Source organism: Ostrea edulis, chromosome 1 (genome assembly GCF_947568905.1).
Source record: "Ostrea edulis chromosome 1, xbOstEdul1.1, whole genome shotgun sequence".
Classification (NCBI taxonomy): Eukaryota; Metazoa; Mollusca; class Bivalvia; order Ostreida; family Ostreidae; genus Ostrea; species Ostrea edulis.
The window spans coordinates 108,563,330-108,585,569 of record NC_079164.1 but is presented as its reverse complement, the minus strand read 5'-3'; the positions used below and the strand labels follow the sequence as shown (position 1 = coordinate 108,585,569).

Genomic DNA, 22,240 nt, shown 5'->3' with positions numbered 1-22,240 from the left:
TGAAATAAATCACAACATATAAAATCCTCAGTCATATCAATTATTATATTTTGAGGTCAGAAACTATGTTCAGAGTTTAAAAACAAAGGTCGATAATTGTGTAGAAAGTTGCATGTGCGCGAAATCATTGGATTACAAAAATGTCAGGCCCAGAGTGAATGTGACGTATTACAATGGGTCCTCGGTAAAGTCAATGTTTACACGGAATCGAATAAAGTGGATACTGACAGCATTAGAGAGGGGTTATGAGGCAAATTTAAGTAGGCAAATATTGTTAGTGATAAATACTGACGAGTTATATTAATTGCGCGGCGGTTCAAAGCGAAACTCGAGATTTCTCTAAAACGGCGTTTCATTCCTGTTCACTATGCTAACGCATTGCTCATGGCTTGGTCAATCAAGTGAATTTTATTGACTTTATTGATAAAATTTCAAACTCCTGTGGTATCGTCTATCGAATAGTGTAGTCTTAAACGGTGACTGTGTGTACTAGGCTACAACAATACATTGAGTTGCGTTGGACAATTTTATAGCACCCTGGAATGTCTAACTACGGAGAATTCTAACAAATATGCACTCAGTTTCAATATATTAGATATCCTATGCAAATTTTCTTTACCATCATCCGACAGAGTAAATATGTCTGTATGCTTGTCTGCATTAAAATCACCAAAGGCTGCTAATTTTCCTTGAACAACTGTACCAAATGCTGAAACTGTTTTGTCATGAGGAGAGTAGGAAAAACAGCCGTGAAACATCAACGTAAAGATGAGGAATTGTTTCATGTTGTCACCATCATATGAATGATCAGAGTGAGTAACCCTTTTTAAAGCTGTAATTCGAATGCTGTTGTTTCAAACTTTTAAAGAACGCAGAAGAAATGTTTATCAGAAATCGTCTTAAATTGTATTGCGACATTAAAATATTAAATAAAACGAAGACCCAATCTCATGTGAAGAAATCTTTACCCCCTATTTTAGAGCAAAATTGGAAATCAGAAGTTATTTCCGCGAACATCATGGTCTTCAATCAACATGCCGTAGTTCGATGATGTCGTAAATGTCACAACAGAGGCATGGCGGGTTTAATATGTAAACTCTCAGGATGTTTGCAAGGCCTTTTACTGAAAGAAACAACTTGTTATAGCAGGTAGGGAAAAACAAGAGCTGAATTAGCATGTTGATTAGATTGCAATGTTAGTGGAAACTGTAGATATTTTTTTTTCCATCTCGAACTGCAGGTAGTTCGAATTTGCTCTGTGTCTCATGGTCATTATCAAAAATTCTTCTTACAAGAAATTGTAATCTCGTAAATGGCAATTAAACAGATGAGATATCTCTAAATTTGTGAAATCTCCGCACCCGTAATCGGTCTTTAATCTCGAGGATATTCAGTTTGATTTATCTTGTGTAGCGGTCAAACTATTCTCTTTAGAGAAGTCGAGAGGCATAGCCTTCATCGACTTCTCTTCACAAGCATTCTTATTTTGATTCTGGAAAACGTGTAAATGCCGGAGTCGGTGACAATTTATGCTTCGACCGACGTTTCGACTCAGATGTGCCTGGATTTACGCAATAGACAACTTGTTTTCAAACATTTAGCAGTAATGCACAAAACCGTCACAAGGAAATCAACACTTACTTGCTTTTAATCCATTTTCAAAATGTCCCCTGTCCCGGGTTTAAATCACAACTCTGTTTACTTTCTCTTAACTGGTCCCCTATTTTGACAACTCCCAAGACCAGTTAATGTAAACCCGGGACAGGGGGCATGTTGAAAATGGATTAAAAGCAAGTAAGTGTTGATTTCATTGTGACGGTTTTGTGCATTACTGCTAAATGTTTGAAAACAAGTTGTCTATTGCATAAATCCAGGCACATCTGAGTCGAAACATCGGTTGAAGCATAAACCGTCACCGACTCCGGCATTTACACGTTTTCCAGAATCAAAATATGAATGCTTGCGAAGAGAAGTCGATGAAGGCTATGCCTCTCGACTTCTCTAAAGAGAATACGGTCAGACGGGTTCCATATAACAGGTTGGGAACACTTCCCCTATAGCGAGATATTCTCGCTAAAACGCGATTATCCCTCTTTAGCGAGAAATAAACATTACCATAAACAGGTGTTTTGGCGTCTTTATTGAAAATAATGGCAAATCCCGTGCAACACTGAATAAGTGCGACACGCACTCAACATGATGTGAATTGTTTCTATGAAATTGACAACATAGTCATGAAATTGCATATCAAAGTTGCTGCATAAGAGGGAAGCAGTCTGAAATTTAATACACATCGTGAGTGTTTTTGTTTTGATTCATATATTTTCAGAAGTATCAGACATTTTAAAACTTTTTCTTCTTTTCATGTGAATCACAAAGAGATGTACTCCGCGGGTGTTTTTCTTGGTTGTACGGGATGTATTTAATCTCGCTAGAGAGGGATAATCGCGTGTTAGCGAGAATATCTCGCTATAGGGGAAGTGTTCCCAACCTGTATAAGGCAAGAAATCGAAGCAGTTTCCCTGGGTAGCAATTTTGTAACCAGGTTACACTAGAAAACTGTTACAAGATTAAATGCAGGGTTACGAGGGTTACAGACCTTTCTCTCATGTTGAGACAATGGTCTTTAACTCTCGTAACCCCTGTAACCCTGCATTTAAAGATAAGTGGATGTTGAGAGAATGGTCTGTAAACCTGCATTTGAAGATCCTGGGTTGTTGTCTTCAAGGTGTGAAGACAATTTAAGGAGAGTGATGTTTATAGCAATCACTAAGCAATCAGACGGGTTCGAATCCTCATTTTTACGGAAAATTTAGTGACTGTTTTTATTGGGATTTTCATACCTAAATGACTTATTTCCTTCTCTCCCTGGGCCATGAACAATTCCTTTCCATTCTGTCCTTTGTTCTGCTACCCTGCTTGCCTCTTTCCAGGTCTTGAATCCAATTTCATTTCTTTCTCTTCTACTGTTCTTCTCTATGCAAGGTGAAGATAACAAACAGTGATCAATCTCATAACTCCTATAAGCAATACAAAATAGATAGTTGGGCATGTTTCTTAAGGTCTGCCTCTTTGAGCTTTCCTTCAGGAGTCCATGTGAGTGCTATTTCAGACTAGCGTGCTTGGTCATGTCCATTCTCAAAACGTGCCATATCCATCTCCCTTTTTCTCACCATGTTACTAATGGGCTCCATTCCTGCTCTTTCCCTCACTGGTTAAAGGTCAAGGGTCAAACTGGACATTGGAATATACTGTCAGCTCAATATCTTGAGAACCCTTTGCTTGACAGACATAAAACGTGGTACACTGGTAGATCTTCAGGAGAAGATGACCCCTATTGATTTAGAGGTCACATGGTCAAAGGACAATGGTTGAACTTGCATTCAAAAGGTCAAAATTTTGGCTGTCAACATTAAATGAGTTATATTTTTAATGTTTAACATCAAAAATGCAAATCATTTTTTTTCAAAAATCATGAATCAGTCCTTTTAAAAGGCACTTAATTACAATCAGAAATAGTAAATTCTCTATCTATTCCTTATAATGACGCAATCACTTGAGGACCCCATCGTGTTGTGCGCCCCCTGTATTCAGGGGGAAATAACTCGTTCTGCACTGTGAACAATGTATCGCATTGCGCTTAGCTTTTGTTGTTGATCATTTTTAGTGCCTTTCATATATGCGTGTGTTTGTGTATATATAATAAAATGATGTACTAAGTCAATGATGTTGCTTTTTAATTCAGAATCCTGGTTAATCATGAACAAAAACGATACAGAAAAAGAACCAGGAAGCCTGCTCCATGGTTTGTGACAAGAAAAAGTGCAAAACGGACCCATGGAATTACAAATGAAAACTTGGCAGACTTGCAGGAACAGATATGGGAGGATGCACTCAACACAACAAATTCTCCTATCAGAGAGGAATTCCTAGAAAATAAGGGTCTGACAGATAATATAATTGCTAGTCGATTTCAAACTGCAGGAGAAAGTTTCCAGTGGAAGTACGAGTAAGTTATTTTTTGTATACTATTCTTTAACTTATTGTATATTTTAGCTAATGATTTAATCATTATCTTCTATTAAATTTAGTAACTTGAAAAGTTTGAAAGCCACAAATGTTTTCTGAATAATAATTCAGCATAATTATTTTCTCTTCCTGGGTTTAGTACGGAAACTGGCATCGGCAATTATATCGCTTGGGTTCGAATTTACTATAGTAAATTTACTAAACTAAATTCGAACCCAAGCGATATAATTGCCTGTGGATACTGGTGCAAACAAAGGGATTTGTCACATGTATTTGTTATTTTGATATACATATGTACATTTATTATAACACCACAAGAGGTGGCACTCGAAGCACAGCTTCTCTGCCCATGTTCCAGGCATTTCTGTTGTGCTGGGTTGCAAGTTTTAAAAGATCTTGTACAAGTTATGTTTTTGGTAATTTGTAGTACGAGACGAACCGGAGTTTTGGCAATTAAACTTGGAATAATACCTCAGTGGGACAAGGAAGGCAAAAAAGTCATCTGTACCGTTTTACAAGTATGTATGAAATAATTCATATACAGTCTACTCCGGATATAATGAAATCCAGGGGACCGACCTGAATTGTTCATTATGTCCAAAGTTCAATATAACCAATGCTGAACTACACAAATATTGCTACTGGGGGATTTATTTTAACTTCAATATAACAGATATTTCAATATAACCGACTTCAATATAAGTGGAGTGGACTGTATATTCAAAGCACAGGCACTGGACTTGTGGCCAAAGCCACCTAATGTGTTTGTAGTGTGTCTGTAGTTGGCTGCTGGTGTTTTTTCTAGAATCTGTGGTTACTCCATTGCAGTAATGTAACCTGAATACAGTAAACTAAGTAAAATCCACACTTCATGTATGTTATGCATCTCTTATTATGTTGCCAAAATTTATGCCACTCTGCAGATTTCAAGTTCAACAAAGTTTTAAAAAATTTTAATACTTCGGAGGGAACTTCCCTTATTAAACTTTTAGGGTCACATGATTGCCCAGCCACGTGATTTTTCAATTATACATTCTGAGTTCCCTGCAATAGATAGCTTCTGCACAAGTGCAAGGTGCCATTAAATTGAAATACAAAGTTGTTAGATGTACATAAAGAGTTGACTTAATCAGATATACTTGAAAAGTGTCGGCGAAGGTCACAGACATTCGTAACATAGTAAATATTGAACATAGTCATGTTTGGAGATATTTTTGCCCAAAACAAATTCACTTATATCGCAACACAGCAATAAATCCGGAAAGATTAAATAAGATGTGTAAAGCGTTGTTAACACACATTTAACTTCCTTATTCTAACAGCCTGTACATGTGGTGGGAATGTTAAAGGAACTGGTTCACGATTTTTGATAGAAATATTTGTTCATTTTTTATGTTAAACATTAAAAAATATAACTCATTTAATGTTGACAGCCAAATTTTAACCTTCTGAATGCAAGAATAAAAGCAATATTTTAGCCTTAAATCTGTGTTATGTATACAAACAAACAAGTGAAATATTGATTTTGTAATATAAAACATCTTAATTTTGCTTATAGTCACAAATTCTAACTCTTAGATGACACATTTTACCTAAACATGCTTGAAATGTGAAAGATATAATAAACTTAGATTGATATTCATTTCTTTTGAGAATTTCGTAAACAATAATATGCTGCAATCTTTGTTTACAAAACAAATAATAAATTCTCTAAAATGAGCTTCTGTGATAATGTATAACCTTAATTTTTATGTGAAATCTTTAAACACATTAGACAGTAGATTTTGATCATTAAAAGAGAAAAAGAAAATTTTAGGGAAAATCGTGAATCAGTCCCTTTAAGGTTGGAGTGTATTATCAAATTTACTGTAGCTTATGTCATAGATTTAAAAGTGAAGATACATGTATATGTACATGTAATATCAAAAGTAAACAATAAATAAAGATTTGAGATACCTAAGCATATGTATTGAATTTCATACACGGTTTAAAACTTCATGTTGGTGATAAATAATGCTATTAAAGATATTATGACATTTTCCCCTTGATACAGCAAAAGACTCCAATGTTTTAACTTACTGTTTTATTACATCATACAGCTTGAAGTGCAGTGAGGTGGGCTTTTTATACCGCACTGTGGGTATTCTCAGGGACCTTGATCTAAATTGCTATGTCCATGAATTTTATTATTTTACAACCCATTTATTTGTGACTGTGATTCACGTTAGCCCTAAATGCCCACGGTAAATTCTACATTCTTCATCAACCGCACATGTGACAAGTTTTTTCTCCCAATGTCGACAACAAAATATAAATACAAAATACATTAAATTTTGAATCTAATTTTTCTAGTTTTCACAATTTTGAAAATGAAAATTTGATATTTACGATACAGTAATTCAGATATAATATATGTATATGTACATGTAGATCTTTGATTAATTTTTCAGTTGATGTTTTGCTTAGGATAAACAAAGCTACTTTACATGCATGCCTGATCGTTGAATCGAATTTTTTCACTCCTCATGCATAACTTTAGAAAATTTACCTGATGTAAAACAGAATTTATTTCTTATCATAAAATGCTTACCATTTCTTACTAGTATTTTTCCTCCTCCAAGTATTATATAGTATATGTTTATGGAAGTGCCATCATGGTTAATTAAAACATAACAAGTGTAAATAGAAAACTAAAGATGTCTCTTGATTGACAGGTAATAGATAACCATGTGATCAGATACACGCCTCCAGAGGAATACCAACAAACTCAAGGATTCCACCCATGGTTTTCTAAGAATGTGGGATCTCTGGTGGTCGGTGCTCTCTCATGTAGCCCTTTGCTGGTAATTGTAGCAATATAAAATTTCATTTTATTAGTCTAGATTTTGTTTAAAGCAGGCAAGCAGTTATTTTCACTGGATGTTCAAAGATGTATATTATGAATGTACCCTTAGAGTCATTTATAGCTCCTGGGATGACTGTCTAGAGAGCTGTTATAACCCACTATCAGATTGGATAAAATTAAGTCATAGAACTACAGACTGGTGGTGGTTGGGTAAAATGGTGGTTAGGGGGGGGGGGATGATCTGTCCAGGAGCACCTATATTTAGTACAAAATATAAACACTGCTTCCAAGAAAGTTATGCATTATTATACATAATAATTGGCATGTTTTTAATGAATTGCAGGGGGGGGTGGGGGGGTGGTTGTTATGATACATATACATGTGTATTGTTGTTTTCTGTATAGTTCACCAGACAGTACAATCACTTGTTCCTAGAAGCCGGTGTTGCTCCTAAGAGAAAGTTAACAAGGTTTTTGGTATCTCCAGAATGCAAACTTGCTCCAGGTAACATTTTTTTAAAATACACCAATGTATTTTTATTTCAAGCTAGCTCCACCATCATAAAACAGAATGTTCAGAGAATTTCTCGGCTTAGAATATTCTCTAGATGTTTAATGACTGTCATTTTGAGAATATTCTTGATCAAGAAATTCTCAAAGGTTGAGAATTTTTTTGAGAATTCTCAAAGTTTAATGATGGTGGGGCCAGATCTTTTTTATGATACTGAATTAGCTCATCATCAGTCTGACTAAAAATCTTACTTTATTTTACCCTGAAGTTTGGGGGGTATACTGGAATCACCTTTTCAGTCCATACATAGACATCATTTGTCCAGAGTATATCTTTAACACCGATGTACAGATTTAATTAAAACTATGTATATCTTATATGAATAATGAAGTTGTGCACCCACTATTTTGATTCAGCAGCACAAAAATTCCCCCAAGAGCGATAAAAAAAAAAATTTCAAATGATGAAGACAATGATACTACAGTGTATAATAAATAATTTTGGCCTCATCCTTGGAGTCAAAACCCCTACCCCTAGGATCATCAAATTTTGTAAAGGGTTATCTGCTCCTTCTAAATGTATGTTTCATTTTACATTGTAGTATCAGTAGCACCCAAGAAGATGTTATTTAAATATCTTACACATAAACACTATTTACCAACTTTGGCCCCCTTTTGGAGTCAGAACCTTTACCCTGGGGATCATAAAATTTAGAATTTTGATTTGATTGAGGCCTTCTTGTTTTACATGACTATGCATTTAGCTTCTGCAGTTGTAGAGAAGATTTTTGAAAGTTGGTCAATTTTTGGCAGTTTTGTCCCACCTCTAAAGCCACAGGGATGCAGGAGTCCTGAAGTTTACAATTTATGTCCCCCTTGTCCCAAAGATGATTCATACCAAATGTGAAAAGAATTTGAAGGGAAGTTATCAAGAAGGTAGCAATGTTCAGTTTTCAACTTTATGGATTTTGTAACAATATGGTATCTCACAGAAACTACTGCATGAGTTTAAGAGAGGGTACGATGGAATCATCAGTCCATTTGTCTGTCTGTCTGCCCATTTGTCGGTGGATACGATTTTGTCCAGACATTTTTTAAGAGACTGGTGCATGGATTTCCCTAAAACTCTGTACACTTTATTACACCATGATTAGTGATAAATATGGAGGTCAAAGGAATTTAGTGTATTAAGATGAAACAGGAATAATGTTGAAAATCGTGTCTTTCTGGTCTTCACCTTTACAATATTTCAAATATGCCCCTACTATATCGATGAGCCCCGCAGGGGTTATTAGTCCCATCAGGGCTAATTCTAATTTGTGCAGGACTCATTTTGCATAAAAGTTTGAATAATCAAGTTTCAAACTCACTGCAATTGTAAAAAAAAAAAATGCCCTGTTGATCTATTAAAACAAATGATTGGAAGAAGGTCTGCATTTTTTTACTGTGAATTTACAGTAAGTGTGAACGACTCAGCTTCTCAAGTTCATTCGAGGTCTCGGATAGTTGGTTTCAAAACAAATCTGTCAATGTTGACGCATCAAGGAAAGAATAATCACTGCGATTGGACCAATATTTAAAGGGGCGGGAATAAAAATAATTTTAGATGGTCACACGTGTCTTTACACTGGTGTGTCATTACATAATCTTTTAGCACGATGGAAGAGACTGCGAAAAGGGAAAACCAATACCAACTAAAACAATGACGTTGATTTTAAAATTACATGCTGAGAGTTTATTTTATGGTAAAATCAGTAAGAAATTAGGCGTCGCAAAGGCCACGTTATAAAATTGTCAATCATGGGAACTCTTGCACGGAAAATGTCGCCAACGAAGCTCACACCGGCAATGCTCACACCGGATGTACTTTTGTTAATCGAGTATGAAATTAAAAAGAAATCAAGTGTATATTAATAGAGAAATCAGACAAAATTTATTAAGAAGAAATATTTGTACCCCTGACAATGTACCAAAGGTGTCTTTAATTTGTAGAACTGCGAGAAATTTTTAGGGAAATGACTTTCAAGAAACTGCAAAGAAATCCAAGAGAAGCATATTTCGTCTGAACACAGGGACTCGTCACGAAATATTTGTCTTTTTAGAATTTGACATCGTCTATTCTATATTTACAAATAAATGTAAATATAGACTAGAGAGGGTCAATTCGTGACGAGCCCCTGTGGTCTGAACACGAACGAAGTGTTGAAAATTTCTTTGCTACTGATTTTATTGCAATTTAGGCCGAGTAAGTTATATATATATATAGAGAGAGAGAGAGAGAGAGAAACTCTAAACGCTTTGTTGAAATATTTCGACCGGGTTACTGGTCTTCTTCAGTCGTGTTTTCGTGAAGAAGACCGGTAACACGGTCGAAATATTTCAACAAAGTGTTTAGAGTTTTTTCTGTATTTTACTTCCAAAAAAGAGACTTTATATATATATATATATATTGACGAAGCGAGTGTCGCGTTCGTACAACGGGTAATCGCAATCATGGACATACCATAGGAACTTGAAATTTTATCAATAAAGTTAATAAAATGTACTTGATTGACCATAGCTCAAGGCTTGGTCAATCAAGTACATTTTATTAACTTTATTGATAAAATTTCAAACTCCTATGGACATACAGTTAGGGGTGGACCAGTGATATAGGTTCAAAGGTACGCCAGTATCGCAACATTAACAATCGACCTTTACTGTGGTTTATTATGACGTTATAGAATGCTAACAAAATGCTGAATTTCTTTAATAATGTGTTACATGTACAGGAGAGGGGTGGTTTGAGAAATTTAGTTTTTGCTAGAATTCACAGAACTTGCCGTTGTTCATTCAATTAACAGTATCTAGCAATGGTTACTTCCGAATTTCTTACGAAAATGTGGGTATATATAACAGTAAAAGACATCAAAGCATGCCATGTGTTGAAAATAAATGTTTTCTCGAAGTAGAATATCTATTGATCTTATTACTTAATCTTACAAATTATTTTAGGGGCGAGATCAAATGTTCAATGTTAGAGAAAACTGAGTTCGCATAGTTCTCACCAAGACACCCCCCCCCCCCTCCCCCAATACAAAACTAAATATGAAGTATGTTGAAACTAATCGATTAACAAGTAAAACAAATGAAAGTGTACATTGAAACTATTAAACGTTTATTAAAATGTATTATTATGTGGTTTTAAAGTCAGTTGTCTTTTTTTCCCACTAACGTGTAATCGATGTCGGATGACAGAAACTTACGAGTTTTTACCCCCTCTTCCCCCTAACTATTTGAATTTAGAAATTTTTCCGACATCAATCTTTTCCAATGCTTTGCAAGATTTCGAAAATATCCTCTGAGAGATTTATTTTAAAATAACGACTTGGAAACTGCGAATATGAAAGAGACAACAAAACAAAAGCATTGTTCTTAAACGGACAAAATCGCCTATAGAAACATGTACTGAAATTTCTGATCTCTTAAAACTGACAAGTATCTACAGAATTTAAGAGAGTAACCTTTCAATTTTTATTGGGATATAGAGGCAACTGCGGATCCTGCCTTTTCCCGCAGCATTTTCGATCCCGTCTTTTTCTTTTCTTTTCAATATTCAGCACTATTTGAATTCTGGGATATTGCTATCCTGCCTTTTCTTTACATATCGGAGCTCGCCTTTTTCACCCTGTATTCCCCCTCCCATACCTATTGATACTGCGATGGATTATAAGTATAACACGGTTATTCCTGTTTAAAAGATAAAATTTATAAGGTATCTGATAAAAGTTATATCTTCTAAAGTTTACGAGATATCTTGTATCTTTTATAAGACATCTTATATTTTTTTCTTTATAAGATATCCCATCACTCTTATACATGCAGATATCTAGTATATATAAGATAAACTTTACAAGACATTTTATTAACGTAATCTCAAATCTCCGTTGTCAAATCAAAACCGATATTGAATCTCACGCTACGTACGGTGCAATTTACACTGAAATCAAATAGTGAAACTTACACTTGTTAGGCACGAGATAATATAATGCCAAATACTTGGGACCGCCTACCTATAATTTAACCGACCTATCAAAAGCGCTCTTTAAAATCACTCGGGGACTTTCCAAATGAACTATCTGAAGCACGTCATGTACTTGCCGATATGTCTCGTTCACACTTACTGTAAATCCACAGTAATACATAAAATGCATTTATTTTCAAAAGAGGTATTGATTATATCTGAAATGCCAGAGATTTTTAAATCAGAGTATTGCATGCCAGACATTTTGTTTACTAGTCCAGTCAAACAAATGTACTGTCACTTTCTTGTGGTCAAAAGGAGTTTTTGGTAAAACCTTTGAACCAGCAGTTTGTTATATAAATTGAAATGCACAAAAAGAGTTTGGGATACTTGTAATTTCTTTAATAGATGGATCGTCTCCCATTATCAATATTCCTTTCCAAACTCATAAAAGAGATACAACACAAGATTCAAAGTACAAATAGAAATTTTATGACCTTGACATTCTTTATGTGGATAATGTCAAGATTTTAGGAGAAATTTCTTTTCCTTACAACATCAATATTTTAATTCAAGGTCACAGAGAAAAAATTAAATTCCCTGTGATGATTATAAGGAATATAAATGTCTGATTTATAGATAAGTAAAAGGTTAATTGGTTAGACCTGGACAATTTCAATGGTCCTGTTAAAACAATGGGGTTATTTACCTCAGTTTTGAAGGACAGCCAAAATATAAATAAGAACATTAATGACAAGAAATGAAAATACAGCATTCATGATTTTCATCTGTTACAGTCAAAACATTTAATGTCACAATGCAACTCGGTGTGAACTCCTTAGAAAACATTGAATAGCCATGGGAACATTTTTCAGCATGGACAATTTGAAAACATGGGATTGAAATTCCCATTTCCAAGTTGATATTCAATCCACTTAGTTTTGCACTTACTGTATTAATGAATTAATAGATAATTATGTCATAATTATGAGATAGTGAGTGTGATTTTATTTTTTTATTTTACATGATACCAATAGGCTTTCGTACCAAGGGGAACATTAGTTTTTTGGTTTTTAGCTCATCTGAACTTAAAACTCAAGTGAGCTTTTCTGATCACCCATTGTCCGTCGTCTGTTTGTAAACTTTTCACATATTCGACTTCTTGTCCAGAACCACTGGGCCAATTTCAACCAAACTTGGCAAAAAGTATCCTTGGGTGAAGGGCTTTCAAGTTTGTTCAAATGAAGAGCCATGCCTCCTTCAAAGTAGGGCTGAAACGATTCACCGAAATATCGATACTGTTCAATATAAATGCTCGATTCAATGTTCGATTCATTGCCTCAATTTTCGATTCGATGCATTTATTACAATTGGGTTCAGTAAAATACATCAGGCTCGGCCTGTACTTCTTATTTTTTACCTGCATGGGTGACAAAATAGCGTCAAATAATGTTCAGACTTTGGATCAGCTCTTTGGACGAATAAGGCATGTCCTAATTTGCTCCGCTTTTAACATTGATTGGCAAGCCTAAAAGCAAAAAACATGTAGTCTGCGTTATAAATACGTTTGTAGATTAGTGTAGTTGTAGTGCTAGATGTATTTATATGTAGTTTTTGTTATTATTCTCTGTTGATATTGGCCACATTATGTAATTCTTTTTGTTTGTCCTGAAGAAGGGACGGGTCGTCCCGAAAATTTGACAATCTGGTTGTTCCTGTCGTTGGTCATTTTAGTGCTTTGTATATGTATATATATTTATGAAATAATCAAGACTTTTAAAAATTACTTTGCAGCCCACAATTCACACGTAAATATTTGATAAATAAAACTTAATTTTCAATGACCAAGCATGTGACCTGTATACTCATTAAACTTTAAGCATGTTTATAGGTTTACATTTCATGGAAACTGTGTGTTTATGGAACTTGGTTTATCAAGAAAATGAGAAGAAAGCTTTCCTCATAATTCATCATCATAATTCATTAATACAATACATGTAAAACTAACCGCCCATGGCATTGTGACATCAAATGTTTTGACTGAAACGGATGAAAATCACGAATGCTGTATATTTCTTTTCTTGCCATTTAATGTTCCAGGGTCTTAGAGCCACAAATATTTCTGTACATGTAATATTCATTTTTTGGGGTGATGTACCAATATATGAATTTTCTGCAGGTACAAGACTAAGAGCTGACCATTTTAGAGTGGATGATTATGTGGACTGCAACGCAAAAACGTAAGGAAAAAACTACAGCAGTACCATAATAATCAGAATATAGAGAGGATAAAACTACATCAGTACCATAATAATCAGAATACAGACAGGATAAAACTACAGTAGTACCATAATAATCAGAATACAGACAGTACCATAATAATCAGAATATAGGATAAAACTACAGCAGTATCATAATAATCAGAATACAGACAGTATAAAACTACAGCAGTACCATAATAATCAGAATACAGACAGTACCATAATAATCAGAATACAGACAGTACCATAATAATCAGAATACAGACAGGTTAAAACTACAGCAGTACCATAATAATCAGAATACAGGATAAAACTACAGCAGTACCATAATAATCAGAATACAGACAGTACCATAATAATCAGAATACAGACAGTACCATAATAATCAGAATACAGGATAAAACTACAGCAGTACCATAATAATCAGAATACAGACAGGATAAAACTACAGCAGTACCATAATAATCAGAATACAGACAGGATAAAACTACAGCAGTACCATAATAATCAGAATACAGACAGAATAAAACTACAGCAGCACCATAATAATCAGAATACAGACAGAATAAAACTACAGCAGTACCATAATAATCAGAATACAGACAGAATAAAACTACAGCAGTACCATAATAATCAGAATACAGATAGAATAAAACTACCAATACAGCAGTACCATAATAATCAGAATACAGACAGTACCATAATAATCAGAATACAGACAGGATAAAACTACAGCAGTACCATAATAATCAGAATACAGACAGAATAAAACTACCAATACAGCAGTACCATAATAATCAGAATACAGGATAAAACTACAGCAGTACCATAATAATCAGAATACAGGATAAAACTACATCAGTACCATAATAATCAGAATACAGACAGGATAAAACTACATCAGTACCATAATAATCAGAATACAGACAGTATAAAACTACAGCAGTACCATAATAATCAGAATACAGACAGGATAAAACTACATCAGTACCATAATAATCAGAATACAGACAGTATAAAACTACAGCAGTACCATAATAATCAGAATACAGACAGTACCATAATAATCAGAATATAGAGAGGATAAAACTACAGCAGTATCATAATAATCAGAATACAGGATAAAACTACAGCAGTACCATAATAATCAGAATACAGACAGTACCATAATAATCAGAATACAGGATAAAACTACAGCAGTATCATAATAATCAGAATACAGACAGTATAAAACTACAGCATTACCATAATAATCAGAATACAGACAGTATAAAACTACAACAGTACCATAATAATCAGAATACAGACAGGATAAAACTACAACAGTACCATAATAATCAGAATACAGACAGAATAAAACTACCAATACAGCAGTACCATAATAATCAGAATACAGAATAAAACTACAGCAGTACCATAATAATCAGAATACAGGATAAAACTACAGCAGTACCATAATAATCAGAATACAGATAGAATAAAACTACCAATACAGCAGTACCATAATAATCAGAATACAGGATAAAACTACAGCAGTACCATAATAATCAGAATACAGATAGAATAAAACTACCAATACAGCAGTACCATAATAATCAGAATACAGACAGGATAAAACTACAGCAGTACCATAATAATCAGAATACAGATAGAATAAAACTACCAATACAGCAGTACCATAATAATCAGAATACAGGATAAAACTACAGCAGTACCATAATAATCAGAATACAGACAGAATAAAACTACCAATACAGCAGTACCATAATAATCAGAATACAGACAGGATAAAACTACAGCAGTACCATAATAATCAGAATACAGATAGAATAAAACTACCAATACAGCAGTACCATAATAATCAGAATACAGGATAAAACTACAGCAGTACCATAATAATCAGAATACAGACAGTATAAAACTACAGCAGTACCATAATAATCAGAATACAGATAGAATAAAACTACCAATACAGCAGTACCATAATAATCAGAATACAGGATAAAACTACAGCAGTACCATAATAATCAGAATACAGGATAAAACTACAACAGTACCATAATAATCAGAATACAGGATAAAACTACAACAGTACCATAATAATCAGAATACAGGATAAAACTACAACAGTACCATAATAATCAGAATACAGACAGTATAAAACTACAGCAGTACCATAATAATCAGAATACAGACAGGATAAAACTACAGCAGTATCATAATAATCAGAATACAGACAGTACCATAATAATCAGAATATAGAGAGGATAAAACTACAGCAGTACCATAATAATCAGAATACAGGATAAAACTACAGCAGTACCATAATAATCAGAATACAGACAGTATTAACCTACAACAGTACCATAATAATCAGAATACAGACAGGATAAAACTACAGCAGTATCATAATAATCAGAATATAGACAGGATAAAACTACAGCAGTACCATAATAATCAGAATATAGACAGGATAAAACTACAGCATTAACATAATTATCAGAATACAGACAGGATAAAACTACCAATACAGCAGTATCATTTTCTCACTAATCAGAATACAGACATACAGACAGACATGCTTATAATGAACATAGGTATAGCAAATTTATTTGTATTATGAAGGAAAATGCAATTCTACATGGATTCAAAGAATTGTAGATATAACGTGCTAAATTACCCTAATTTTATAGCGTTACAATATAGGCAAGCTATGAATGTTTACCACAAAGTTCATGTTTTTGAAATTTGTGACCAGATTTCATAATGCTGACACAACTTTATATGATTTTAGAATTGGGCATGCATTTCAAGGTGTAGTAAGGAGGTGGGGATTCAAGGGCCAGAGTTCATCTCATCGAGGTGGGAAAAATTGGCGGAAGGGAGGAGCAACGGGTGGAGGAAGGGTATGTTCGTGGTATTCATCATGTTGTAAATGTATGTCAAGTCATCCCAGCTGCAAAGCTATACAAGTATCATAGTGTTTTGTTTTTTCTTTATTAGCCGAGTTGCGTAGCAAATCTCGGCTTTTAAATAGGCGAAGGATGGTCGGGCAGGTGGGCGGCGTCCACAATTAGCTTGTCCGGTCTCTAACTTTCATACTTTTTGGTACATCTTTGTGAGACTTACATAACATGATCACATTCAAAAGAGGAAGGTTCCTATTTATTTTGAGGTCCAAAGGTCAAGGTCACTTTGTCACTAAATGCCATAGATTTGAGGTTGTTCGGTCTCTAACTTTTATACTACTTGGTGCGTCTTTGTCAGACTTGCATATTTTGATCACATCCAAAAGAGGAAGGTTCCTATATATTTTGAGATCAAAAGGTCAAAGGTCAAGGTCTTTTTTTCACTATATACTGTAGATTTGAGCTTGCCTCTAACTTTTATACATGTACTTGCTGGTGCATGTTTATCAGACTTCAAATCCTAATGACATTCAAGATTCATGTTGCTTTTGAAATCCAAAGGTCAAGGTCATTATCACACTAAATACCTATCGTGGCCATTCAAAGCTTCATACTTATAAACTATATTAAATACGTGCATGTTTTTACTTCAGGAATGCAAGCATGCATAATTTTCCAAACTGCAACTCAGCCATACGCATCTTTGATGCGTTTTAGCTATTTTTATAACATTTTTTGAAGACCCAATTTTATGTTAACACCCACAAATTTTACCTGTATGGTAATCAATGGTAAGCCGCCTGTCAATCAAACATTTAACAATTGATCTCAGGTGGAGTGACATCTACAGAGACTGTGGTCTGTGAGTACCCAAGAGAGGTGTTTTGATATTAGATCTTGAGGAAGCCCAATATACCAGAGTTTTGATAGCAATGACCTGTCCACAATTGAGGGGAGGTATAGACTGTGTGTCAGCTCATTAAGATAGATAACAATGGCCATAGATAAGCTCCGCCCACATCCAATGATTCGTGAAGAAACCATATGGTATTATTTTTGGGTTCCCATGTACATACCTTTAGATTATTGGTGTATATTAAATGTGGTACTGGGCTATATTACAGCTCACCTAAAGATGCTGTGACTCGCAAATTTAAGAACGAGGTACTTCTTATCAAACTGTGTTGTTGATGTTCAGTTCTTCTCTTGCTCATCACCAAAATGTCCTTAGAGTGTTGAAATCTCTGATGGTATGTAACTTTTTCTGCAGTCACAAGCAGGAGTGAGACCTGGTAAGAAAATGCCTGGACACATGGGAATGGATTGGAACACACAGAAAGGACTAAAGGTTATCATACTATGCAATTAAACAAACTCTTTTTCATACAGAATTTGTTATATATCATTTTGCATCAAATGTTCAGATGTGTAGTTTCTGTCCAAAAATATATTTTGAGGAATATTTTGGTTTTCATTATCAGTATTTGTGCTACGATATGTTTTTAGTCAAAATTCTTTCTTTGTAGATTGTGAGGATGGACACAAAATATGATGTAATTTATGTGAAGGGGATAGTACCTGGCCCCGACCACTGTTATGTAAGAGTGATGGACACATCGTTAAGAAACAAGAGGAGGGAAATGATGCAAAACCCTCCCATCTGCCCCACCAGGTTTGAGGAATCTGCTAGAGACTTGCCTAGTGAAATTATATCCAAGGACCTCTACGACTTCAGAGACCCCTCTATTACATTTGCTATAGAATAGACTCAGCTGAAGACTTATCAAGTGGAATTATATTTCAGGACTTCTGTGGTTTTAGAGATTTCTCTTCAATTACAATCATTACCAAATAAATTTTGATAGGAAAATGTTATTTTGATGGGATGGTATTTTGTTATCTGTAATGTAAGGTCATCTACAACATCTGGAATAAGATGTTTACCATGGAGACTGTCCACGGTTTTAAAAGAATTTTAGTGTTGGCGCTTCATGAAAAATATGCATGAATTGTGTATAGTTCTTACCCTCATGTATTTTTCTTGTATTTACATTCTACTTTCTTTTCTGTTGGAATTCCCAGACGTAGTATATTTGTCCGTATTCATACATGTACGTGCATTGTTTACAACTGCATCACATTCACGAGGAAATCGTTATCACAAGTTGTAAAGATATCAAAGGCAAAAACAATGGAAATATGAATATATATATATATGAATGGAGATGTCTTGTGTGATTGGCGGAATTCATGAGGATGAGAAATTATTCCTGAACATCTAGAAATGACAGCCGAGTGGGGATGATTTTAAAATGGTATCATTCACCAGGAAATACAATGTTGTAAAGAAGCATGACCTATAAAAGTAATTAGACCTTATATAATCTCTAGGTGATTTCAGAGATTGAAATGACCTTATAGATATTGGTTGTTATTAATCTCCAAACATGATTATATAAATTTTACAATTAAAATAGTTAAGAGGTTTGTTATATGAAGGACATGGCTTAATAGCAACTCTGTTTATATGAAATTTAATTGGTTTGTTAAATGTCATTCAAGTTGTGTGTTACAACTGCAGTGGAATTATTTGCCATAAGGACTATACCACATACTGATTTAAGTTCAAATGTTATGAGCAAGTTTTTTAATGAGAGGTACAAAATGTAATTCTTGCTATTTGGATAGTATAGGGGAAAGAAAACAATCAAGAACTCCATAAAGCAGGGCAATCCCTCTCAACATATCATAAGATAGTACTCTTGCAATCAATTGATATTGGAAACAAGGAATTTTGGAACTACCATTCTGGTGACCTTGACCTTTTATGTTTAATTCTAATGCAACTGTTTGAAAATGCAAATACCTCTGAAATTGCCCATACTGATGAAATAATTTACATAATATGTGTAATATTAACACTGTATGACTATTTTGGATATGCCCTAGAGTCAAAACCCTGGTGTTGTGAAATTCACAATTTTGGTACATGCATTTCTGCTTTTCCTAAATTTATGTTTGCATTTAGTTTTTATTCAGTATCAGCAAAATTAAAAATGAAATCTTTCAAATGATAAACACCATAATTACTATATAATGCTTTGGGTCCCACCCTGGAACCAAAATTCCTACCCTTGGGATCATGAAATTTATAATATTGGTAAAGGGCTACCTGCTCCTTCTAAATTTCCATTTATTTTCAATTTGTTATCGCTTACATTAAAGAATATGATATTCTACCACGGTTATTGCAAAGATCAAAGGAATGTCGCGGTCATTATTCTGCGATATACCTTCATACGTAATAACTGATTATGAGAAAATTTATTCTCATCTCGCTTACACTTCGTATTTTGCTATTACAACAATAAAGCCAATAACTGATAATTCAATTTTATAATCGTAAAAAAATCAATCAATAGATGTTGTAAAACAAATTCATAAATAACTGAAGAACATTTATCGTCCATTATAAATCGATCGCTTGCATTCCGAGATTGATACACATATAAACATATTACTGCAAAGCAGTTGATAAAATCCATCAACATCAAACTAAATACTTGAAAATTTTTTTAATGGTTCTAGAATAGCTCTACCATCTCACCTTTTTCGTCAGCAAAAAGAAAAACGTAGGTTCGTTTCGAAAACTACCATGACGTCACAGTAGGAAAACGATCGGCTGTACATTTCTGAGCCGTAGTGTTCTTGTATTCGTGTACGTTGAGGATAGCCTATGTTGTTTGAAATATAAAATCTTTACCTGACGTCTGACTTTCATATTTCAAAACAACATTTCTGGACCTCGGAAGTTATCCTGCAAAAATACACGAATATGCAATCATTATTTCTTTTTTAAAATACATGTATTGATATAACATGCTTATCATGTGAAGTATTTCATCACTATACGCACTTTCAGTGGCATTTTTAACGATTGTTAAAAGAACACATCTTGTTTTATATTGTTGCTGAATATTAGAATTTAGTTTAGAGAAGCAGAACAGAATTTTTGTCTAGATTTTATAGCACTTGTGATACTTAAAACTAACAATAATACATAGTTTTGACCATCTTTGCAAGATGAGTTCTGGCGTGCAATAGAACTTTATTTGTTATTCGAGTATGATAACGATATCTTCGAAACTCCATATACATATACCGTTCAGATCACATACAGTGTATGCGTAAGCGGGTGATGCATTTTTTCTACAATGATTGCTACCTTAATCACCGGATGAAACAACAAAGAAAGACATTTTATTGTTTATATTTTCATGTATTATTAAAAATATAAACTAGAATTAAGATCTAAAATATCATATGGTTAACCCATTTGTTATCTTAAGGTGGGTCCTTAGTCCTGGATTTTTGGGGTTTAGGTAGCATTTTTTTGTTTGGAATCAATAAATTAACATTCAGAGTAATGAAAAAAGGCAAAACAGTTAAGGATTTCCATATTAATTTTCATTACATACACCACTAAAGTCATGTACCCCGATGTAGATTTTTATGAAATTCACTGGAAACAGTTGTATGTTTTTATTTTAATATAAAAACAACAAAATATTTTTTGAATTGCATTTATTTATCGGGAAACGTGTCAATAACTAAAACACATGTCATTTTCAATATGTTCATCAAGTTTTAGAATAATATGTGGAAAATTATTGAATTAGCGTTATTCTCCAAAATGTTAAAAAACAAACAAATGTGGACGCACTTTCCTTATAGCATGGTTTACATATCATTTTTTCTGTTTATATTAGTAGAGTTACATCTGTTATAGTTATTCATGGGAAAAAATCCATACCCTTCCTTAATAATTTCAAATCTATAGCTTCCAGATTATGTATACCCCCATCAAAAACTGAAGTATGGCACCATAAAGCTGAGCTATTTAAAATCACTCGGGATTAAAAAAAATTATGGAATTTCATGAAAAGACACAGATAATGATTCCTTATCACCTTGGTAAAATGTTTGTCAAAAATAAAGGAAATCTATCGCATTATGGACTTGATAAATAATTGAATGAAAACAGAGTTATTGTCCTTGGATTCAATATTTTGAAACATATCATTGACTATTCAAATATAACTAAGACTTTTGAAATATTTTATGGCTAACAAGATTTTTTACAATAACTATTGAAAAAGATTCCAACAAAATTTATATTCCTATCATTAAATCATTGACTTTGCAAAATCCTATGACGTCACAGGAGTGTGGAACTACGTTAAATGGAACAGCTAATGCACCCTTTCAGTTTGACCTTGCTGACACTCCATATTTGGTAATGATTTTGCAGACAGGTGGTACTAGAAAACCGGATCGAACTTGTTTGCAACAAACACGTATTTACTGCATGATGAAAGCAATGTCAATTTCAAAAGAAATATAAGAGAAAAGATTCAGTGAATGTAAATATTTTTAACTAATAATCAGGTGACCGATAAGGCTTGTGAGCCTCTTGTCCATTCGTTATTTGCGACCGTTAGTGCTTATTTAACGTTTCCGCTTATGCATCTCTGGTAAAACTCATTTTAATTGTGACTGTCAAAACTAATGGAAACTAAGATCTGTATACAAACTAGTACCATTTGTACAAGTCTGATGAAATTTGGAAGAAAAATGTTGTTAAGATCTTCTACACAAAACATTTCTTAACTGCCCATCCATTA

At 33.9% G+C, this 22,240-nt stretch overlaps 2 protein-coding genes across 2 annotated transcripts in view; one reads left to right on the top strand and one right to left on the bottom strand.

Annotated features, from left to right (window-relative positions):
* Positions 1-1,069, bottom strand: part of LOC125666694 (T-cell immunomodulatory protein-like) — a 29,971-nt gene extending 28,902 nt beyond the window's left edge. Inside the window, exon 1 of the mRNA XM_048899910.2 lies at positions 620-1,069. Coding sequence (XP_048755867.2) covers positions 620-785 — 166 coding nt within the window. The 5' untranslated portion in view covers positions 786-1,069. The remainder of the gene's footprint in view (positions 1-619) is intronic.
* Positions 920-18,435, top strand: LOC125666700 (39S ribosomal protein L3, mitochondrial-like). The gene is made up of 9 exons (XM_048899923.2): positions 920-1,149; positions 3,746-4,009; positions 4,457-4,547; positions 6,744-6,872; positions 7,279-7,378; positions 13,566-13,626; positions 16,442-16,553; positions 17,827-17,904; positions 18,083-18,435. The coding sequence occupies exons 1-9, from the start codon at positions 1,076-1,078 to the stop codon at positions 18,320-18,322; spliced, it is 1,149 nt and encodes a 382-aa protein (XP_048755880.2). The 5' UTR covers positions 920-1,075; the 3' UTR covers positions 18,323-18,435.
* The last annotated feature ends 3,805 nt before the right edge of the window (positions 18,436-22,240 follow it).